Source organism: Antedon mediterranea, chromosome 2 (genome assembly GCF_964355755.1).
Source record: "Antedon mediterranea chromosome 2, ecAntMedi1.1, whole genome shotgun sequence".
NCBI classification, from domain to species: Eukaryota; Metazoa; Echinodermata; class Crinoidea; order Comatulida; family Antedonidae; genus Antedon; species Antedon mediterranea.
The window spans coordinates 3,921,992-3,935,359 of NC_092671.1; the positions used below are offsets into that span (position 1 = coordinate 3,921,992).

General features: G+C 35.6%; 1 protein-coding gene and 1 non-coding gene across 2 annotated transcripts; both read right to left on the reverse strand.

Annotated features, from left to right (window-relative positions):
* Positions 1–776: 776 nt before the first annotated feature.
* Positions 777–858, reverse strand: Trnas-cga (transfer RNA serine (anticodon CGA)). The gene has a single exon. It is a non-coding gene; the product is annotated as a tRNA-Ser (tRNA).
* Positions 859–4,570: 3,712 nt separating this feature from the next.
* LOC140039519 (uncharacterized) lies at positions 4,571–11,912 on the reverse strand. Its single transcript, XM_072085128.1, has 9 exons — positions 11,786–11,912; positions 9,412–9,526; positions 8,641–8,831; positions 8,041–8,216; positions 7,303–7,465; positions 6,966–7,042; positions 6,303–6,522; positions 5,598–5,767; positions 4,571–5,452 (listed from the first exon to the last, which is right to left on the reverse strand). Exons 1-9 carry the CDS (start codon positions 11,856–11,858, stop codon positions 4,865–4,867), a joined length of 1,773 nt encoding a protein of 590 aa, XP_071941229.1. The 5' UTR covers positions 11,859–11,912; the 3' UTR covers positions 4,571–4,864.
* Between the last annotated feature and the right edge of the window lie 1,456 nt (positions 11,913–13,368).

Here is a 13,368-nt window from a genome sequence, read left to right on the forward strand (position 1 = left end):
ATCTGGCATAATTTTAAAAACGCATTTTTACAGCGAATTAGCATATTATCTGGCATATTTTCGAAAAAATCTGGCATAATTTTGTAAAAATCTGCCATAATTTGGCCAAAACATGTTAACTTTTTTTTTGTTGCTTTCTAACCTTTGTAGTACATAAAACATAACCATACACCGCCCTTCTAATACATTGATTTTGTGCTATTTTGGCCTTAATTGTGTCTGGCATAATCTGGCATAATTTTGTGCTGCCATCTATCATAATTTATTTCGATCGCTGGCGCGGCCACACTGAAACAGAGGCACAATGTCATAGTATTGGTACACATCCTCAATAATAAAACATGCTCAACTACAAAAATACAAAAATATGTAAATACATAGTAAAAATTAAACTCAATTAATCACAACAGATAACATAATTTATAGATAATATTATTATTTTATCGATAAAATGTTAAGTAAAACACATTCGAATGTGTTTAGTATAGATTATGAAGATTACACTTATGTTCTATAATTATCTTAAAACTGATAGCTTTAAAATAATCCGTTGCTACAATTTCCACTTATGATGATCGTGTTTTGTGTCTTCAGAATTTCTGACGTTGAGGGGGTGATAACACAAAAACAATCATTTATTATTTATTTATGAATAATGAAAGTAAAGTTTATGTATTTATCGTTTAAAAAATTAAATTCACTGATAAAATTAACTGAATTGATAATAATAAAATGTTCGATTATTTTCAAAATGATATTTACAAAAAAAAAAAGAGCGTCACGGACAGGATTCGAACCTGTGCGGGGAGACCCCATTGGATTTCGAGTCCAACGCCTTAACCACTCGGCCACCGTGACATGCGCATAAATTCTTCGCTAGATTGTATTTAGACGCTGTACAGTATTTACAAACAAATCTTAAAGGGTAGTTCCGTTTTCAAATTTATCAATACAACATTTTTCTAAAATCAACATGGAATTATCATCAAAGTTGTATAAGCACGAACATCATGTAATAAGCTTCTTTTTTTGCAGTGCTACACAGTCTAGGGACTTTTTATAAGGCCTATGAGAAAAACTATTCAGTAGTAAAAACTCGCACATTTGACTCACTTAAATTTGAGGGTTCTAGGACACCTACCCCCTAGACAGTTACCCCCCGGATGTTTACCACCCGGACAACTACCCCCTTAGGACAACTACCCCCCGGACAACTACCCCCCGGACAACTACCCCCTTAGGACAACTACCCCCTTAGGATAACAACCCCCCGGACAACTACCCCCCGAACAACCACCCCCCCCTAGGACAACTACCCCCTTAGGACAACTACCCCCCCGGATAACTACCCCCAGTCAACAACCCCCAAGTCAACTACCCCCCCCCCCCCCCCAACTACCACCCCCCCCCCCCTCCCCACCAATCCACAAGTTGACAAATATATAGGACCGGTTTCTGTAAAAATGAAATCATCTGTTTTTAACGGGTGTTTCGAAACTAGAGACCCGAGACCAGAGACCTGAGACGAGACCCAATACGAAAAGGGAGACCTATATTTTGGTCTCCCTTTTCGTATATTAGGGTCTCCCTTTTCGTATAGTGTGGTCTCTCTTTTCGTATAGTGGGGTCTCCCTTTTCTTATAGTAGGTCTCCCTTTTCGTATATTTGGGTCTCCCATTTTGTATATTTGGGTCTCCCTTTTCGTATATTTGGGTCTCCCTTTTCGTATATTTAGGTCTCCCTTTTCGTATATTAGGGTCTCCCTTTTCGTATAGTGGGGTCTCCCTTTTCGTAAAGTGGGGTCTCCCTTTTCGTACGTGGGTCTCCCTTTTCGTATATTTAGGTCTCCCTTTTCGGATTGGGTCTCGGGTCTCTGGTCTCTGGTCTCGGGTCTCTAGTTTCGAAACACCCGTTTTTAACCGATTATTCTGTTTAACAGCACGCTAGACCCTAGATGTGCTAGATTTAAAGTACCGTATTTATTGAAAAAACGGTCTGGGCTGTTTATTGTTTAGTTGGTTTTTAGGTGGACATTTATTGGAAGAAAGTTGTTTATTCAATGGGAGGGGGTATAATCTAATGGAAATAGACGCCGATTATTCCATATGATGTTTCATGGAAGTGACATGGTCACCGTTTATTTGAGGGGAATTTATTTAAAGATCGCCGTTTATTCGGTGAGTGAACATTGAGGTCAAATATCAAAAGTGATATTATTCTTCAAGTGTACAAAAATACATATATGACAAATTTGAGACAAAAATTCATTCTTTTAAGACCAGTGGTTATCGAAGCATTGTCCTGACGCAAAAATTATTATTATTATTAGCGAACCCAGTCTTTACAGTAAATACAGGGAGTACTATATAATACGTTCGACTATCCTATGATCATGTGTGACAATCTTCAGTTTATAACAGGTATTTATGTTCAATCTTTTACTTTTGTTTACAATAATGAATAGTAATTCGTCAAAGTAACGAATTAAAATATAGTTATTAATTCCTATTATACACTGTTGCAGAGTCAGGTTGTTGAATGGTCTGGGTGGTAGTTGTCCGTCCGGGTGGTAGTTGTTCTAAAGAGATAGTTGTCTGGGTGGTAGTGGTCCAGGGGTTAGTTGTCCGTCCGGGGGGTAGTTGTTCTAAAGGGATAGTTGTCTGGGTGGTAGTGGTCCAGGGGTTAGTTGTCCGTCCGGGGGGTAGTTGTTCTAAAGGGATAGTTGTCTGGGTGGTAGTGGTCCAGGGGTTAGTTGTCCGTCCGGGGGGTAGTTGTTCTAAAGGGATAGTTGTCTGGGTGGTAGTTGTCCGTCCGGGGGGTAGTTGTTCTAAAGGGATAGTTGTCTGGGTGGTAGTGGTCCAGGGGTTAGTTGTCCGTCCGGGGGGTAGTTGTTCTAAAGGGATAGTTGTCTGGGTGGTAGTGGTCCAGGGGTTAGTTGTCCGTCCGGGGGGTAGTTGTTCTAAAGGGATAGTTGTCTGGGTGGTAGTGGTCCAGGGGTTAGTTGTCCGTCCGGGGGGTAGTTGTTCTAAAGGGATAGTTGTCTGGGTGGTAGTTGTCCAGGGGTTAGTTGTCCTACGGAGGTAGTTGTCCTAAAAGATTATTTGCCCTCGGAGTATTGTCCAGGTCCAGGAGGTAGTTGTCCTACGGGGAGTATTGTGTCAGAGGTAGTTGTCCGCGGGGTAATTACCCGGGGGGGGGGTAATTGTCAGGGGGTAGTTGTTCCTAAGGGGTAATTGTCCGGGGGTAGTTGTCCAGGGGTTAGTTGTCCTACGGAGGTAGTTGTCCTAAAAGATTATTTTCCCTCGGAGTATTGTCCAGGAAGTAGTTGTCCTACGGGGAGTATTGTGTCAGAGGTAGTTGTCCGCGGGGTAATTACCCGGGGGAGGGGGGTAATTGTCCGGGGGGTAATTGTTCCTAGGGCGTAATTGTCAGGGGGTAGTTGTCCAGGGGGTAGTTGTCCAGGGGGTAGTTGTCCTAAGGGGGTTGTTGTCCTAAGGGGATAGTTGTCCGGGGGGTAGTTGTCCGGGGGGTATTTGTCCGAGGGGTAGCTGTCCTAAAGGGGTAGTTGTCCTAAGGGGGTAGTGGTCCAGGTGGTGGTTGTCCGGGGGTAGTTTTCCGGGGGGTAAATGTCCAGGGGGTGAATATCCGGATACGAAATTTGAGGCATCTTTAAAGGAAAGGTATTAATTATAAATCGAAATAACAATTGTACATAGGTATTTCGCACTTAATACTGGAGAACCATTTGGGTTTATAATCATCAATTGTTGGAAAGGTTTATATTCGATAATAAACAATAGAAATATCATACACCAGGGGCAAGTTTGAGTCAGCACAAGAATATATAACACAAGTGAGCGTGTTTTTTTAATTCAATTTTATTATTATAAAAGAATAATATGACCTTATATAAAGAAAATCAAACAGACTATAGGATTTCATGGATTCTATCATAGTAGGCCCTGATTTATAATATGCTGTACACTAATTATACCAATTAGGCTATACTTAATTCAAAACGGTCTGGAATATAAACTATTTTAATATATAAAAATCGGCGACACGGATTCTTGTGAGACGGGGGACACTTTGTGTTTTAAGATTGGCTTGCTGATAATTAGTTAAATTCTACCGTATAAGTGACTCTATCAGGAGCATTAATTTATTCATTCATTCACATTTTTTATTAATCGTTTTTGTAGCTAATTTATTGATGGCAAGTTTGTAATTCTGTTTTCGCAAGATTCTTTTACATAAAAGCATAAACATGGGTATGGTGGGATAACGAAATTTGGCAGTGCATGACCTTTAAAGTATGAGTGGGATGAGTACTCATCCGACGAAAAAATGTTAAACTATTCCCAATGTAAGAACTGTAAGGTGGTGACGTGATATGATCCTTTCCGTATTGTATTAAAGATTGTCCTTCTGAAAAAAAAAAATTAGTTAATTTTGTGTTGAATATGTCATTTTAATGTCAGATTATAGTTAATCACTATGATCAAAAATTAGATTTTTTTTAAATATGTAAAAAAAGAAAAAATAATAATAATAAAAGAAAATAAATTGTAATTTAAATTTACAAAAATAGTCAAATTGGCTGACAGTGGTTTTTCGATTGAATTTAACCGCTATTTTTTCCCCTTTCGAATTGATTAAAACTACAAAATTGCCTTTTTATCCAATGTCTAATTTTACTAATCTTTTAGTGTTTCAGGTTTTTCGGGCACAATACATTTTTAAATGGATCACACAATCACGTTGTCGTTTCACAATATGATTCCTGGTTGCATAAAAAATAATACGTTATTCGTTCAGATCATCCATACAAAATTCACACCCACCGAATATTCGATCCGATATTTCATGTTTGCGTGTAAATTTCATGTGGATTATAGTCTCGTATAAATCTCGTATTATCAATATAACCGCTATCGTTATTTTGTTCTGGCACTGTTCCAAAAAGTTCCGCTTTTGAATAATGTTCTAATGAATTTAAACTTGAGTGGGATGATATCTTCCCAGAATTCATAGCTTCCCAGTCGATTAGCAATGGTCTTTCTTCAAATAAGTCAGTTTCTTTCTGATTATCTGACGACAAAGGAAAGTCTATTTTTGAATAGGGACATGTATCCGATTCTACTAAACTGCTGCTTCGTAAGTTACTACTACTTGGTCTTGGTTGGCAGTAGACAACAGCGCCTGACCTCGATTGATCGTTGTCATCAGGTCTAGATTGGTAGTCAACATCATCGTCATCAGGTGTCGGTTGGCAGTCAACATCATCAACACCATCTAGTCTCGGCTTGTAGTCGACACAATTGCCTGCTTTTGTCGGCGATAGTTCATTGTAAGAGGTATGATACGGGTTTGCCTTCTTTAGTTGGTCAAATTTTTCCGGTTCCTTAGTGTTATTTCTGCACGGTTGTGTTTCTTTGCCAAACAGTTTAGACTAGACAAAATTGAAAACAGGATTTAAATGTAAAACTCTCTTCTTCTTTCGTAAAAAAGTGAAAATTAAATGCCGAACATAATAGTATTTGTATTGTTCATTTATTTAAATTATTTCTTTTCCAAAAAACATCCGATTACCTTACCTTATTTATCCAGTTGTCTGTTAGTACAAATTTATTTTTAAAATGTTTCGATCGACAATACCGGCCAAGAATGAAAACTAACGCCATAAAGAAGAAGAAGATGAAGATTACTAGTAGCGCTATGTAGGTGCTTTTGATCTGTTGGTCGTTGATGTTGGTCAACGTTGTGCCTAAATAATACAAAAGGATTAGTACTGGAATGATAAGTTGAGTGTGTAAATTGTAATGGGCCGTGATACAAACTATATGCCTGTTGTTCAATAAGGCGCGTCTCTTTTAATTCTCTATCCAGTCTGCGCCAAGTGTTGCCTAAACACACCATCAAAATAATGTGTAATAAAATGTGTGACGTAAAATTGGTGCTTGATTTCGATACAGGCTTGTTATGCATGAAATTGAACAACTTTAAGAATATCATAGCCTAGATATCCGATACTCATTGCTGTATCTTCACATTCTACAATATTGCCTAGTATTATAGGATTTGATAATACAGCATCGTGTATCACATGTGGTGCCTGTATCATGAGGTTAGGGTATTTGACTACAGTGGAGATACATGCACATGTGAAACACATGTGATACTACCAACATATTTCTATGATACTGGGCAAATCTAGATACAGTACCGATAATCGGGTGGGAATATTATATATAACAGTGGAATAACCATAAAATAAAATAGCAAATACTCGATAAACTTACAATCTTCACAGGGTTCTATACTTCCAGTGTCAGAAATACTGCCGACAGAATTCCACGTTTCTAACAAGACTATGTATTCTGAGCACGTTAAATTCTTCAAGATGACGTAATTCAAGGAAGCGTTCACCGTCTGATTGACGAAATCTAGAGGTTGAGTATCCGTGAGTGCATATTTAATTTCGTAACGTGTGATTTCTCCATTTTGATCCTGAGGAGGTTCCTATGTAAATGTATTAATAAAACAATTTATTATTACTATGTATATTTTTTATAGAAAACCGGTATGTTTTTTCTTCCAAAACCTCAGCCCTTTTTTTCTGCCATTATTAGGCCTACATTTTTACATTAGATATTTGCTTAATTTGTATCTTTTTTGAGGTCTATCAAACACATGTTGCCAACAGCATTGCTTTTACTTTCGTGTAAACAATAGAAAACCTTTGTTTGCAAACTCGAACACATTATGAAGTTTGCTATGGTATCAGTTGAGAAACTTCTGCGACTGCAGAAAACTTCAAGAATTGAACTTAGTCTGCACTGAAAAACTTATGTTTGCAAACTCAAAGTTTGTCAATAAAAGTTTCCAATGTTTCCTAGGTGTTGGCAAACTGCGGAAAGTAAGTTGGTAGAAGTCTACACTAGCAAACTTTAGTTTAGTTGTACCTGCCAATCAACTCTGACGTCATGTGACATACACCCATTCCTTTTTGTGGAGATAATATTTGCTGGTTTGTCTGGAGCTGATGAAAGAAAAAAACACGAAATTACTATAGAAAACAGAAACATTGTTTATTGGTGGTATACCAGATTAGTTTCTATCATGCGAAAATGACGCGTTAAGAGATATTTTCGCCTACAATAGGTTTTGTATTGCTTAGTAGCTCAAGTAGGCCTTATGTGGTGACGGGGATTAGATGGTGTGAGTGGGGTGGGAGGATGAGTAGTGATTGTTGTAGTGGTTGCCGCTGAGTAAAAATGACATTTGCAATGCAATACGAACCTTTACTAAGTGTCCATACTTCAAACGTACACACATCACTCTCGGTACCAACACCTCCATACTTCGAAATTATACTGATATTGAACATACTATTAGCCGTAAGACCAGAGAATGACTGGGGTTTAGGCAACTTCTCAAATTCTCCGTAGACAACTGGTTCAATCTTAATTAAACAAAACACAGAATAGAGCCCATATGATTTTAAGTAACAAGATATGAAAAATATCGTATTATATCAATGTGATGAACACACGTCACGAAATCATCATCAGGGCTGTATAATTTAGTAGCCGAAAAATAAGTTGCAGTGGAAATAAAGAATTTTCTAAAATATCTTTGTGTAGTGTTGAGTTCAATATCAGATCTATCAGCTTAGACCATGTGATTATGGTACTAAAAATAAACTACATAAGCTCTGTCTACACTATCAAACTGTATGTTACAAAAACTGTGCTACCACTACCATATTTGGGCATATTACTACCGTATTTGGGCACATCGCACTTGGCTGGGGAAGTCCTCGACATTTCGGTTGTTGTGCTACAACCGTACGTCTGCTGGCTTGAGTTGAATTCTAAATCTTAGACCCAACATATTTCCCCTTGGAGTCACATAGTGTACCACAAACCAACTTTACTGCGTTTATTCGCCATGCAAATGAACAATATCAGATATTTTGTCATTTGCGTTAGTAATTCCAAGCGAGTTCTAGTCCTAATAATATCAAAATTGTCTTACATTTTCACCATTAATCTTAAATTTTGACGATACACCATATCCAAGAAGTCCGTCAGACATGCGTATAACATTTCCATTTTCGTCATAATACGGTGATTCTGGAGCTTGTACATACATGCTGATATGATCATTTGATGCGGTTATTGTGACGTCATTATCAGTTGGACAAGAAACACCTAGACAAAAAACACATCCAGTGTAAATCCACATACCAGGACTATTCAATATCCTATTCAGTTTCATGTGAATTTAATGGCTATTTTATAACATCATATGTTAATATATTATAATAATCATTTCAAATTAACTAATTACAAACATTTCAATAAAGAGTTTTAGAATTTAGTCTGTGTCTGTGGTGTTTAATAACATTATTAAGATAATATATTACAATTTTTGCGGTATCTATTTACATTGTTAAAACATTTCCTTCCAATTTTAAGCCTCAAATCAAATTTGCATTCTATAATATGGGCTCTAATCAAGCCCAGATTTGATTAGATCTTTTCAATTCACGTCCTGTTGGTAAAGTTGATTAAACTTAAAATCAAGAAATGTTTATTATAAATCATTAAAAAAAATAAAATGGTTGCAACTTACTGTTGGTTCTTTTCTGATTGAAATCTTGGCATTTCTCTTCAGGGTTTTCGTTTATTGCTGTATTAACACAGACTGTCCAGTCGATCATCAGGATATCATTTCCGTTTGGGTTGAAAGTTGGTTCGTTGTCTAAAATGCCCAGAAAACAACTTGTAGCATTGATATTCTGGCAGTTTGCAGGATAAGTCCAACTGTAATGTTACATTGTAAATAAGAAATTTCAGTATTGTTAATTAGTGGAAGATCCACGATTCTGAAAATAGAAATTGGGAATGGGTAGTGGAGAGCATGGACCTGTAAAATAATTGTTTATATTTTAAAAACGTGTTGGGAGGCTCAATGAACCGCTGATGGTGTAGCCTAGAAGACTGGGGTAATAGGTCTACATATAAAAGAACGTTTCACATCACCTCTTTGTTATTTTCAAATATTGAAATTAGTTATATTTTAAGATAGACATATTTGCTTATTAAAGAGATAAATTATTAGGCGTGCGTATTGAACTTTCTTATGAACTTAAAGTATATCCTATACATAGTTTTCAAAGTTGCATCTTAAACCTTGGTTCACACTAGGACAACGCAAGCACGTAACCGCACCGCAACAATTTGACCAATCACAAGCGATGGATCATCCGAACTGTCGCTTGTGATTGGTCAACTCACTTGCATTGCGCCTCATTCGCGCTGCGTTGTTATCCAAGTGGGAACTATACGCTTTATCAAAATTATCACTTATTTAAATCAGTATTATTTATTTTTTTATATATACCGTGACTCATCCTGTGTGTATTTTACCGAAAAGTGTTCAACATCTCTTATCGGTTTCCATGAGACTGTCGTTTCCAAATTTAAAGTCTTTACTTGTAAGTCTGCTAGATGTGAAACTAGACAAATAGAAATTGAAACATTTAAAAAGATGTTTTCTTTATTTTGTTAACTTTAAAATAGCTGGACAATTTATTCGATTCACATGAGTGATCATTCGTTTCTGGAGCTTGTTTGCCCACTTTCTCTTTATCATGATTTGTTTTATTTTGCGCGAATATAATCGTCATTTGGAAAACATACTTTATTTAGCGATTGCCAATAACGAATTGTTACGACAAAGCGTCTCTGTGGTAACGTATAGTAACGTAATTTGACGTAACAAGTACGAATGTGAAAATTCATGCATCTTAGCATGTCATTAATCCTCGCGAAACGTATAGGCTACATGCTGAGGTATAGTCATGCCCAAAGTATCTATCTAGTTAAGTGTTTCTAATGCTGTAGACCTATTCCTTTACGAGTGTTATATTTTTTCTCAAACTATGACACGCCATTTGTGTTTATATTTTTTACCAATATTAAGCCGAAGGCCGTCTAGAACATAGACTGCACAGTATACTAGTACTACACGTAGTGCAGCAAGGATACATACAACGCTTTAACTCACGGGTAAATGTTTGTATCTCTTCAAGCCCAATGACAAATTTAAGAAACCGACACTTCTGGTATAATGGAACACGAGAAAGGCGATGTTACATGTAAACATAGAGGAATGAGTAAACACCCATTTAAAGGCAATCGCGCGTTAATACCAATTTTGCCACACAAAGGCGTTATAAACGCATTATTAATACACTGCATTTTTATGGTTGATACATATTTATTTAATATTATTTGATTAATTGCCTAGCTTTAAGAAACTATGCTTATACGATCTCATTGTTAAAGTTTGTAAAATAATCATGCTTGAAGGATGCTGAACATAGGCCTATATTTTACAATAAATGTTTACATAGTTTGTATATTATGTTTATGCAGTGCGTTATAATTCATAAGTACCGTAATATTGAGTGTAAAGTAAAGTTGAACAGCAGTTTATGGACTCTTTTTATTATAATAGTGCCATTATGCTCTCAAAATTTACTTTTACTATTCTATGATAAAATGATTAGATTAGAAGTATATAGTTTTTTAGTTATTGCATGTAGGCCTATTATAGATTGAAGTTTTTTTATACCAAATGTATGATCTTATGTAGACTTAAATGGTTAGATGTGTGCCCAGGCCTATTGTGAACGTGTTTTACTTCAACTAGGCCTACATCAGTTTATTTAGTTTGTATACTTCTGAGTCATATTCAATTCTTGGATGTGTGATATTGGAATTTCCCTGTGCGTTACCGGATTGATAATATATATAGTGTACTATGTCAACTTGACCAAAATCAATATGCCAAATCATCGTCCATGTTTATAACGTTTAGGCTTAACGCTAATAATTCTTATCGTTGCTCATCAATATTAGTCAAAGTTCACAAGATAAGAATATTTATTGTAAATTATTCATCAAATGATTGTCAATTCGTGGCTTTCAAATTTCAAACAAAAATATTCATTGTCGATTTCAGAGAACTACTGTAATACAACAATTATTATCATTTGATTACGTCACTTAAATACTCTAAAATAAATCCCTGAATCTCTAAGGCCTATAGATATACAGGGTAGAAGTAAAGTATTTGTAGTGTTGATTTGAGAGAAAGTTTATCGTCCTCTTTTCGTAAGCCCTAAAATGAATACTATAACCAGATTGTTGGTTCTGGAACCGCCCTTTCGTAAGCCCTAAAATGAATACTATAACCAGATTGTTGGTTCTGGAACCGCCCTTTCGTAAGCCCTAAAATGAATACTATAACCAGATTGTTGGTTCTGGAACCGCCCTTTGCGATGTCAGGTACAATTAAACATTACTCTTTATAAAGAAGATTAGGCCTACATCATGTGCACCTTAATTACAGCAATACACCATAATAGTAGACTCTGCATATTGAGCGTGTTCATTATTTCAATTTCAATGTGAAAGTCCTCGGCTGCACTGTGAGGTGAAGGTGAGTCCCGTGTTCTCTGAACGTAGGGGAGTGAGCTGTTAGGAGCTCATTGTACTAAGCCTCGGCATTATGTGGTAGGGTGGCCAGTTCCTTTCCACGCCGCCTTTTTTCTCATTTACAGCTGAGTGGACTGGGAGTTGTCGGGAATTGAACCCGGGTCTATCTGTATGACAGTCAAGTGTCTATCCAACTCCATATACGCACTGTACCATACGCAAAAAGTCACATTGACACTTGACACTACCACTACCTAAATTAATTATTTTACCTGTTGCTGACACATGTTGTACTTGTATTCCTCCAATCAACACTAAACAACAGAATAAAGTTATCCTGGACATATTTTCCGTCTTGTTAAATGTCCCTATCCTGGTTGCGTCGTGACGTGCATGACCAGTACCGCCTCCAGTGGTTGTAAAAAGTACAATAGCGTGCTGCATTTGTGTTAAACCTAATCAGTCGGGTCATTAAACTGACAATGTTTGTATTTTGATAACATACAATTTCTATTCCGTGCTTTTATAATACGGACCCGGAAATATGGATTTCAGTGTAGACAAACAATAATGATAATAATACGAAACAAAGAATTAAACACAATATTTTGTTTGAAGTTCTCCCATGCGGAAGATTATTTAATATAAAAATCGATTATAATGGCAAAGGATTTCCATTCATATATTCCTGATATGTTCGACAAAATTATGATGATACAGCCTTTTCTGCAAATGTTTTGATTTATTCGTAGGGTATACTCTAATTCTATATTAATAATTATTATTTTAGTACCATGCAAGAGTCACAATAGCAAATAAGTAAAAATATTCATTTAGAGGGAAAAAAAAGTTTCGTATTCTATACTGGTATTGTTACGCCTACATATTATGTCCTAATGTTTACTTTTTATCGTATTCAGTAAGTTAGTTTCAATGTATATGTAAATAGAAACCAAACGTTACCGCTGTCGTAAAACTTCAATCAAATACAAATCATAATTATGTAAATAATTGTATGTTAAACCATGGAGCTATAAAATGTTAACTAATTCCTCTGGTATCCTGGATTCAGGTGTTTGTGATAGATCATCAGGTGTATAACATCATCATCAAGATATTCTGTTAAATCACATGATACATTTTGTTGAATACAATTATTTTACATTATTTTTTTTTCTTTCTTCACAAATAATAGTATATATTATACAATTATAGTAAGTTAATAAAACTGAAAAAAAATGTCTTATATTCAATGTGTAAGGAATGGTAGGACATAACAATAAAATATCAATTATGTATATCTTATAAACAGCGTATATCTATTACGTCATCAATATAAAATCAACCAAGACACATTTTATATTAGTTGCATATAGTAACCGTTCATATTGTGTATTTCTTTTAGATTCTTTTATCATTTACTTTTCTTCTTTTTTCCTTGAGATTTTTCTTTCTCTTGAGCTGCAAGTTTTGCCATTGTTTCAGCAAAGCTCATAGCACTACTTCTCATATCTGTTGTTTCGTTCGAAGTTCTTCCTAATCTATCACCTCGCCACTTTGTTTCCTATAAAAAAAAGAGATTTTTTTCACGGGATGCTTATTTGATCATAGGAATTATTTACCGATTTTCAATGGCTTTACAACCGTAAATCAACCAGATGGTGATGATAATTTTTCAAAGTAATATAAATTTGAATAAATGTTGGTGCTTTTTATATTTGATAATAATAATTGATTAATATCAAGTTTTTTTAACTTATTTTTTTATAAAACTTTTAGTCTATTCAAAATTCAATATATTTCCAAAGAGAGTATAAAATAAAAGCCATAATTATTATTTATAATAAAAAAATGA